This window comes from Agrilus planipennis, unplaced genomic scaffold, assembly GCF_000699045.2.
Source record: "Agrilus planipennis isolate EAB-ADULT unplaced genomic scaffold, Apla_2.0 scaffold230, whole genome shotgun sequence".
In the NCBI taxonomy this organism is placed as follows: Eukaryota; Metazoa; Arthropoda; class Insecta; order Coleoptera; family Buprestidae; genus Agrilus; species Agrilus planipennis.
Window position 1 is genome coordinate 34,063 of NW_020438941.1, and position 10,934 is coordinate 44,996.

General features: G+C 33.8%; 1 protein-coding gene and 1 long non-coding RNA gene across 3 annotated transcripts; both read right to left on the reverse strand.

The window, feature by feature from the left end:
• Positions 1 to 539: 539 nt before the first annotated feature.
• On the reverse strand, positions 540 to 2,613 carry LOC108740499 (COP9 signalosome complex subunit 7a). Of its 2 annotated transcripts, XM_018474827.2 has the most exons (6): positions 2,144 to 2,612; positions 1,926 to 2,090; positions 1,655 to 1,742; positions 1,375 to 1,595; positions 1,179 to 1,308; positions 540 to 686 (listed from the first exon to the last, which is right to left on the reverse strand). In XM_018474827.2, exons 1-6 carry the CDS (start codon positions 2,306 to 2,308, stop codon positions 664 to 666), a joined length of 792 nt encoding a protein of 263 aa, XP_018330329.1. In that variant the 5' UTR covers positions 2,309 to 2,612; the 3' UTR covers positions 540 to 663. The 2 variants fall into 2 exon arrangements, with proteins under 2 accessions (XP_018330329.1, XP_018330328.1); XM_018474826.2 differs by lacking the exon at positions 540 to 686 and having other exon boundaries at positions 792 to 1,308; positions 2,144 to 2,613.
• Positions 2,614 to 10,504: 7,891 nt separating this feature from the next.
• On the reverse strand, positions 10,505 to 10,781 carry LOC112904468. The gene is made up of 3 exons (XR_003231125.1): positions 10,739 to 10,781; positions 10,573 to 10,685; positions 10,505 to 10,515 (listed from the first exon to the last, which is right to left on the reverse strand). It is a non-coding gene; the product is annotated as an uncharacterized LOC112904468 (long non-coding RNA).
• Positions 10,782 to 10,934: the final 153 nt, after the last annotated feature.

Here is a 10,934-nt window from a genome sequence, read left to right on the forward strand (position 1 = left end):
TGTGTATAAAGTAGTAAATGAAAAGAGTCTTCGATTTACAAATGTTCCTGAATTAAACTTTGTTTGATTATATTAAATTTCTTTTTATTTAGTCAACAATTTATAATAAAACACAAAATCACCTTTTACGGCTATTTTTATATGTAGCAATCCTCCCGAAATCTCATACCTCCCACATAAGGAGAAGATTGTATTAGTATAGGTAAAATTCGACAGGAAAAAAAAAACCTTAAAGTTGAACCTCTAAATTATGAAATTAAAATTGCGTTTCTGGAGTATCTATTCCGTAAGTCTCACAAAAATGTATCAATCCTCTATGACTCATCTAGAGCAGGTTTAATGTTGTGTTCGTGCGTAAAAACTAAACTGAATAAAATCGGTTGAATACTTACTCGCTTTAGCAAATATAAAACCGAATCACACTTGGTGCTGAATTAACTTCTTACGTGGTGTACAAAAAAACATGAGCAAAAACCACTCTTCAAAAAATATATACACATACATATATAATGTCTTTGGCATGACAGTGAGACAAAAAAAATGGAAAGCATTGTTTATTATGCATATTACAAAAAACTAAGCAAAACATGAAAACTACTGGTACTGTTTGGTGAGTAAAAAAAAACTAAGATGAAAGTGAGGTGCACACTACTCTGGAGATGATCAACGAAGGGCTTTCAAGGCACCTAAAATAAGAAAAAATGCTTTTTAGTCTTTATTTTAACTTTTATTTTTCAATAAAGTTTATAACATTTCTTATATTATGAAGGATTGACCACCCCATTGAGAAATTAAAAAAAAAAGAAGTAATGTTACTATTGTGTATTATAAAAATATCAGAAAAATTAGAATCTGCACTGTATATAATACCAAGGAATAATAATGAGGTAACTTATTTTTTGATACCAAGTTTATATTATATACATATTATACTCAACTACATACAAAACCTGATTACCATTAGCAAAATATGAAAAGGTACAAAGAGTTTCAAAAGAAACTCATAATAATTCAGTGTATCATGACATTATTTCTTATATGTCCATTTCATGTTCATGCTCCTGATTTTTTAACTATATAACTATATACAGATATATGTTTATCAATTTATATCAGAATTAAAACAAAATTTTTAAAATTTTATGATTTGGACCAAAATTTACTTCCTGAACGTATACCTTTAGCCTTTGTAGCCTTTTTTCCTTTTTCTGCAGATACTGCTTCCCTGTTATCAGTTGTCATTACTTCTTCTGAACCATCTGATCGTTCTTGAAGCTGGGTTTTCAATGTTTTCTTTATATTGACAATCTGGAATAATTTAAAGAAATATAAAATATACATATACATATATATGTATATGACTATATTTATCACCTCTTGTTCAATTTCAGATTTTCGTTGCAAACTTCGATTTTTTTCTGAATTTGCCCTATGAATCTGTGATTCTACACATGATAGTACATTTTCACATTCTGAGCACCAATCTTGAAGGCAATTTACTATTGTAGTTATATCAGCTGCTCTAATATCTCTTCCTATTGCATAATCTACTTCCAACTGGCTGTTTTTCTGATCTAATTTTCCATGAATAATATCTTGCAAAATAAAGAATATTTTTATTTCATTTATCTCTTGATTGCATGTACACTTTTACCTGCATAAATGGCTTCAATGATTAAATCTTCCAAATCCCTAACATTCTTAATTCCTAACTCGTCTAGCAGTGTATTATATGGGATACACTGTAAAAAAAGTTTAGTATAAATAAAACCACATCCACGAAGGAATTACTTTTTAACAAAAGCTTATTAAGTCATTATAACTATTTAGATAATTTTCTTAGTACAAAACCCACCCTTTAAAATAATATGAAGTAAAAAAATTATACATCATTATCGTAAGAGCAGAGCCAAGCAACAGCTCACCTTAGATTTTGTAGCAAGAGTCACTATTGTTAAATGTTGTAACTTCTTTTTCTGTGAAGGAGTTAGTTGTAAAAAGCTGGAAGTATTTGCCAGGTAATCTTTAAATGTTCCATATGCAAACAAATTTAATGTATCCCAGTATGGTTTGTAATTAGAATTAGCTAACTAAGGAAAAATAATTATCAATGGTGCTCACTTTGTTATTCATTTAAACAAACCTCAGAAATACTAGGCATGTCGATTAATTCTCCAAAAACATATACTCCAGGTGATTCTAGTACCTGTTTTACTAATTCCAAACAAGCAGCCCCTTTTGCTGTCTTGGCAAGTAGTACAAACTGCTCTAAGGGGTTATTCATATGCGAACCTTTTTCAACCACCATTTTCAATTAAATACGTAGAATGCTATATAAAACAACACTGGGTACAAATTTATTAAATAAGTTCTGAGCAGTGAGCAGAACAATTTAAATCTATTGTTCACCGGTTTTCTGATTTACACATTGATATATACAAATTGGTAATTGAAAAACCGAATTAAATTACGTAACTTTAATTTAAACTCTCACTGTGTAATACAGCAGTTAATAAAACAGTGGCATTTGTGTAAATTTAGAAAGCAATTTTCATTTCTTCTTGATGCCTTTAAAATGACAAACCATAAAACGTACGGAGCGACCTTTGAGCACAATCTATCAATTCAACCACTTGGACAATTGAAGTCATGAGTTGCAGTCATTGAATGTTCACCCGAAAAGAACATTGTCCAATGAAACAAATAGATTAGATATCGTTACTGAAATACGTAACGATTAATTATTTATAGAGAGGAGTTTCTTACATGCATACGACCGACCAATCAAATTGTGTTCTCTTATTCATGAAAAGTATTAGACAAGGTAAACACTATTAATTGTGTCATAAAAAATATGGCAATAAGGAACTAAGACGTTCAAGGGTTTTTATTTCATGAGCTCCTATCGAAATAGTTTGTTTAAAAAAGTTAGTTCATGTTATATTTAAAACAAGTAAGCGAAAAAATTAAAAAAATCAATTTTTTGTTTCCTTTTTCTTTACTTTTATGCAAATAACTTTTTTCTGTAGAGAGATAATTATAGGCATTGCTTTTTAGAAAAGAATGTATATTAAGTTCCCTACAAAATCATATTGTTTTATACAGTATTTTTTGTAACAGAATTGATTCTCATTCAATAAATATTTTCAAAAATGTATGATAGAGCTAGTAATAGTAATCTTACCTTGTGAAACGTATTAATAAACAAGCTCAATAGTACTTATGTAATAACTCAGTCTCAATTTTATCTAGCCGATGCTACATAACTACTTTCTTCTTAATTTTCTACTAATTCCCTAATTTCTTTCAATTGTTTGGAATCATGAGTAGTGTGTTTTGGCTGGTTTTGTTATAATAATGAGGTAAATAGAGATTATTGCGGTAATAAAAGCAAATTCCTTAAATTAGCGCACTCGTCTAAAATAAGCAGTCCTGGGAAATAAGGAATGGAGGGCCTGATTTAAAAAAGAGGACTGCTGGTGCAAAAAATCAAATAACTGAACATAAATATTAAATAAAAATAATTGCAGTCGGTAATATTTAGTTACTTCAATTCAACTTCGCCTGTAGTCAGTCGTAGAATATTAAGTAAATACTAGTTGAATGATACAGAGAAGCAATCAATTCACCTTGAATGAATTATTGCTTTATATCAAAAAGTTTATTTAAGGAAAGTGTGTATTTATTAACCTTAAAACTGAATCAGAATCAATCAATTAAACTAATATAAACGCTTTTATTAATCAAGAAGCTGAGCAAGGAAGTTAACGTTTGCTAGTTTTAAATCTATACAATATACTTACACATAAACATTAAATACAATGATTGGAGTGTGTTATATTTAATTACTCTCACAATCAGTCAGCCTCGCCTGTGGTTTTATTAGCCAATCTTTGAAGTAAAATTAAATAAATATGAGTTGGGTAGCACAGACAAACAACCAGTTAACTTTAAATAAATATTTGCTTTATTCTAATCAGCAGGTAAGCAGGTTCAGATGGATGAACTTCATTTTCGCCCCATTTTTGGATCGCAACTTCGTACGCACAGCGGCTTCTAATTGTTCTCGTAGTTCGCCCACATACGTCTGTAGGTACTGGAAAGTCTCCAGGATGACCAAATATGATGTCTACTGAGTTTTTGTCTTTCCCAAATAAAATGCTGGCCGGTGTTCTTTCACTTGTTTCGTGGATGGTGTACCTATAAGCTAAGGGAAATAGTGCTACCTGTCGGTCAGGGCTAGTTTGGTGTACGTTGATGGAACTCGTTACATTGATCTCCAGAGTAGCGTTCAATCTTTAAACCACTCCATCAAATTGGGGATGTATGGACGTAGTCCTCGTTTTTGTTTTGTCCATTAATTCAGTGACCTTGAACAAAGTCTCAGCAACGGTGTGTGCTTTCTGATTCAGTATAGCATATGTTTCAGGCCACTTGCTAGAATAATTTACAGCTGCTAAGATGTATCGGTTACTAGAGTTACTACTGAGAATGGTCCTACTACGTCAAATTCTATTCTCTAAAATGGTGCTCCCTCGTTGTACTGCTGCATCCGTCTACGACTACTTGTCTTTGGTTCCTTACTGGCGACGCATGTTGTTCATTTCGTGCTCTTCCTAAGACTTGTGAAAGTCTGTTCTTCGGTAGTACCGCTTGAAGTATATTTCTGGTTCCTTCTCGACTCTTCCACATTCTTTTCAACACGCCGTGGGGGGAAGTCCACTGGATCCAACAACTTTTCGTTGATGGATCATATCTGCCCACAATGGTCTTGAGGTTCCAGCTTCTTTCCATCTCATTATTGGACCAATATATTCGTCATTCCTCTGGTGATCGACTAATATCATCTTCCCGTGATCCCTAAAGCTAAACGATGGTTAGATTACAATTACAACCAGCACAAATTATCTTATAGATGCGTCAAGAACGTTCTTAAAACAAATGTTTTCAGGAATTAAGCTGTATATTTATTGTTCTACAATATTCTTACAACCTTAATAAGTGATCTATAAGTGTAAAAGACAGATCCGAAGGGACTTGAAGTTTGACGAAACTCTTGTACAAACTAGAGTGGCTGGATCGGCTTGCGAGTTTCGATGATTTAGGGAACCGGACCATTGGTTCAACCATAATGGGGGGGGGGGTTCTTAAAGAGAAAGGCAAGTGCAAATGAGATTTTAGGATTAATAGAATAAAGGCGGAAATTTAGAAATAGGACAGACGAAGAAGGGCAAAAAAGATATAAGGCTATAAAGTGAGAAATAATTTGGATGTGATGTGTAGGGTAGCTAAGCATTAATAGGATGTGTAAAGAAGTAGAAGGAAAGTTTGAAGTAGGTAAAACCGATGAGGCGTATAATATAATTAAAAGGTATTTTAGATGTAGGGGTACAGTAGTAATAATACAAGAAACGAAGCAGGGGTCATTTTGATAGAAAATGAGGAAAAGACGAATGGGAGGAAAGAATATTTGGAGAACCTATACGCAGGCCCTGAGTTAGGAGATATATGAGAGAAGGAAGATATTTAGGAGATAAATGATTTAGGTTATCCCATAATGAGAGAAGAGTTCGATGTAGCATTAAAAACTTAAAGAATAATAAAGCGCCAAGTATAGATCGGATACAAGGGGAAATTCTAAAACATGCACGACAAGAGGTTAGAGATTGTATGTTTAAGCTAGTTAGTTAGATTTACGAGACGGGGAAGGTCCCAGAGGATTATAAACGGAACGTGGTTGTAACCATACCTACAAAGAGAGGCGCGGATAGGTGCCAGACGTTTAGAACAATTAGCTTAACTTCCCATGCGTCAAAAATCATAACTAGAATTCTACAGAGAAGGATGGAAAAAAGGGCAGAAGAATTATTAGGGGAAGATCAATTTGGGTTTAGAAGAAATAGTGGAACGAGGGAGGCCATTTTAGCTTTACATGTAACAATAGAGAAAACGATAGAAAAAAGAAAGAGGGTGTACATTGGATTTGTAGATTTAGAAAAAGCTTTTGACAATGTTAAACGGGAAAGAATGTTAAGTATACTTAAAAATGTAGGGATAAGTTGCAAAGATAGAAGTTTGTATAAAGAGCAACAGGCAGTTATAGAGATGGGGCTGCAAAGTAGAGAAGTAAATATTAGGAAGGGAGTCAGACAGGGATCCACACTGTCACCACTACTTTTTAATGCATACATCGAAGACGCAATCAACATCATTAAAGACAGTACAACTGTAGGGAAAAGCATACAGGGGCAAAAGATCGGTAAGATTGGATTTGCAGATGATATAGCAGTATTAGGATCTAGTTAGAGATAGCCTTAAATAAAATGGAAGGGGTATTGACAAAACAGTATTTTATGAAAATAAATAAAACTAAAACAAAAATACTGGTATGCAAGAGACGGAAAAGTAGGGAAGTAGGGCAGAAGGAGTAGTAGAAATATAAAGCAGAAGAGTCGCAGGGTCGAGTCGCCTTCAATTAAAAGAAGTCATTTCTATGCTCGCGAAAGGTTAATTTAGAAATTCGAGAAAGGCTGTTAAAGGTGTATGTTTGGAGCACGGTGCTGTACGGGTGCGAAACATTTGCAGTGGGCGCAGCGGAAAAGAAAAGGTTAGAAGCGTTTGAAATGTGGTGTTTCAGGCGAATGATGAAGATACCGTGGATAGAGAAGGTTAGAAATGAAGAGGAATTGGAAAGAATAAGAGAACAGAGGACTCAATGGAAGTCAATAAGAAATAGGCAAGATAGATCAGTAGGACACCTTCTCAGGCATGAAGGTCTAGTCAGAGACATCTTAGAGGCAGAAACGGAAGTTAGAAGGGATAGAGGTAGACCCAGATTACATTACTGTTCGCATATGGGTTGTTCTAGTTATAGGGAAAATGCTAGGATTAGCTCAGGATAGAAATGAGTGGAGGTGCATGTCCAGCCAGTCTGAGGACTGACGACCTTATGATGATGATGATGAAGTGTAAACGGGCACCGAATTATAAAACAAATGTATCTTGTTGCTGCTATATAACAGTACTTTTATGGTGTAGTAGGAAATCTAATAAAATTATCGTAATAGGCACGTGTTATAACCACCCGTGCCCGGGTGTTACAAAATAATAAGAGATGTTGTTTTCCAGTTTAGTTTTATTCAGTTTTATGCAGAATACTTGAAAGAAGCAGTCAGCCGTAATAATTTTCAGCCTATCACTCGCCTCTTTTAAAAAATTCCATGAGTTATTTTCCGCTGAAAGAGGTGTTTATAATAAATCAAAATTTATTATTAGAATGCGTGATAATACTGTACCAATGCTAGAAGCATTCCGTTTGCATTAAAAGAAAAGGTTTCAAAAGAAATTTGTAATATCCTAAGGATAAAGAAATAAGACAGAGGGTTTGCTGCGTATCGTTTTATTATAAACTGAACATTAATACAAAAATCCGACACACTAGCAGCATTGCTAATGTAGCCGTTCCCCCACCGTGAGGCGTACTACACGTACAGTGTACTCTCCCCTACTTAATCTTAACCTACCGCTTTTATTACTGTTACCTAAGTTACATATGCTAATAAGGTTTTACTTTTTGTTAATTGCACATCGAGCTGATCTTCTTAACTGAAGTTCTGTGTCGATCGTAGTGTCTGGAACACTTGCTATTTTCAACTGATCTAAATGACGCTTTACAATCGATCCGGTTTCTAACTTTACTAAATACGTTACAGGACCTAATTTTCTTTCAATGACAGCCTTCACCCATGGAGGAGAGTTCACGCTAAAGTTCATTGCCCATACTATTTGATGTTTTTCAAATACTGCTCGTCTCTTCCCCCTTGAGTTAATGGCCTGTCGTTCCGTTCTTAATTTTTGAATAATTTTGATATCTGGTCGTAGTAAATCGAACTTCGATCATACCTCTCTTCCTAGCATTAATTTACATGGTGTTTCATTCGTAGTACAATGTTTTGTTGTTCTATATGAAAATAGAATCATGTCTATCGCTGTTTGTACAGATTTCCCTTTTTTTAATAGTATTTTCAATTTTCTTTTAAAAGTTTTAACAAAATTTTCTGCGGCTCCATTTGTTGCCGGATGTTTAACTGGTGAAAAAGTCTGTTTTATTCCTAATTTTTTTAAAAAATACTTAAATTCTTTGCTAGTATATTGCGGGCCATTGTCGCTAACTACATGAAGTGGCAAACCAAACCTCGCAAATAAATTTTGAAATACTTCAATAGTTTTTAATGCAGAAGTACTTTTCATCCAAAAAATTTCTGGCCATTTGGTTCTGGCATCAAGTAATAAAATAAAATTGTGGCCCTTATAAGGACCAATGANGCCAAATAAAACAAAAAAGGTCAAAAATAAAGAAACTGACGAATATACTTATTTAAACTATGTCGAGGATACATCATTTTCTTGTTTAGATCACAATTTAATTGCTAAAGAAACTCGAAAAGATATAGAACTATCAAAAGTAATTATGTACTTAAAAAATTGTTGGCCAAACAAAAAAATGATTCCCGTTGAACTTAAGAAATTTTTAACTAAATAGATGAGTTAACAGTAGAACAAGATTGTATTATTTGAGGCTATCGTGTCGTAGTTCCACAAAAACTGAGCGGAACTATTTTAAATGAATTGCATGATACACATTCAGGAATCGTGAAAATGAAATCGATAACTAGATCATTTTTTTGGTGGCCAAATGTTGATAAAGAAATTGAATACTTAGCGCGCTCTTGTCGTGACTGCATAGAAGTGAGTGATAATTCCGTGAAAAGCAGTTTGAATTCATGGAATTGGCCAGAAAAGGCATGGCAACGGATTCACACTGATTTCATTGGTCCTTATAAGGGCCACAATTTTATTTTATTACTTGATGGCAAGAACCAAATGGCCAGAAATTTTTTGGATGAAAAGTACTTCTGCATTAAAAACTATTGATGTATTTCAAAATTTATTTGAGAGGTTTGGTTTGCCACTTCATGTAGTTAGCGACAATGGCCCGCAATATACTAGTAAAGAATTCAAGTATTTTTAAAAAAAAAATAGGAATAAAACAGACCTTTTCACCAGTAAAACATCCGGCTACAAATGGAACCGCAGAAAAATTTGTTAAAACTTTTAAAAGAAAATACTATTAAAAAAAGGAAAATCTGTACAAACAGCGATAGACATGATACTATTTTCATATAGAACAACAAAACATTGTACTCCGAATGAAACATCATGTAAATTAATGCTAGGAAGAGAGGTACGATCGAAGTTCGATTTACTACGACCAGATATCAAAATTATTCAAAAATTAAGAACGGATTAACCCCATTAACTCAAGGGGGAAGAGACGAGCAGTATTTGAAAAAGATCAAATAGTATGGGCAATGAATTTTAGCGTGAATTCTCCTCCATGGGTGAAGGCTGTCATTGAGAGAAAATTAGGTCCTGTAACTTATTTAGTAAAGTTAGAAACCGGATCGATTTTAAAGCGCCATTCAGATCAGTTAAATCTAGCAAGCGTTCCAGACACTACGATCGACACAGACCCTCAGCTAAGAAGATCAGCTCGACGTGCAATTAACAAAAAGTGAAACCTTATTAGCATATGTAACTTATGTAGCAGCAATAAAAGCGGTAGGTTAAGATTAAGTAGAGGAGAGTACACTGTACGTGTAGTACGCCTCACGGTGGGGGAACGGCTACATTAGCAATGCTGCTAGTGTGCCGGATTTTTGTATTAATGTTCAGTTTATAATAAACCACTAAGCAGCAAACCCTCTGTCTTATTTCTTCAACCTTAAGATATTACATACAGTGTTCTGGGGGTGACACGATAGTACACCATCTTCCTCTGCAATCACCGTTTAGCTGACAAGCTTCGTGTTGGGATTTGACATTACTATTTCCTGTCCGTTGATGAGCATTGTGAAAGTGCTCAGATCAAAATTAATTTTATGTTCTTGAACAAGGTGCAAGCCATTGATGGCATCGTCTACTATTGGTCACCAATACCCAGAGGACCGCTTTTCCAATTCTTGGAGTCTTAGACTAGGTAAATAGATGTAAAACTCTCGAGATTTGGACGATAGTAGTGACATCTAAGTTTACCCCACATTAGTAGACGATACTTGGAATATATATATAAATGGTATTGGCAAAGAAAACTTCGAATTTCACTGCCATCTATACATCAAACTATGAAGCGTAACCAAAGGCGCGCATTTCAAAATTACACCAAATTTTATTTTTTTTTGTTTTAAATGGAAATTGAAAAAAAAAAAACAACAATAAAATTAACAAATTTAATAACAAAGTACAAATGCAGTAATAAATATAATTAGCACAATATACGAGTAAATAGCAAACATCAATTAATTAAAACATAGATAATAAGACAGGTATATTTGTATGAACAAAGAAATTGTTCTTTACCTAATTTAGTACTGCTTCCTGCTTCTACAGGGGGTGCTAACGATTCAGAAACTGCAGAAATACTAGCTTCTGTATTGTCCATTGTGAGTGTACTTTCTATAACAAATAATTATATATGTTTTGGATATTTGAAACTGTTATCTGCATAACTACCTGCAGTTGAAACAATTCTTCTTTTCCCGTCATATGTTTTCACTGGATGCAGTACTTTTTCATCTTTTAATGGGGCAATTCCGTCTGCTTCTATTCCTCTACCAGAAGAAGTTCTACAAAACATTTTTTTTTAGAACTTAAGTTTCACAACAACAAATTACAATACCTGCCACTTTCGTTGGAACCGCTGTTACTTCAGGAAAATGGAAAGCGGCATCTTGACCTTTAACTCCTGCAGGAACTGTATAATCTACGTAGAACATTTCAAATTAATTTGACCCCGTAATAGTGTAGACTGTACATCACGGTTTTTCTGTGTTGGGCAGAAAACATCCTTTCTTTACTTATTGTAAAGCATGATT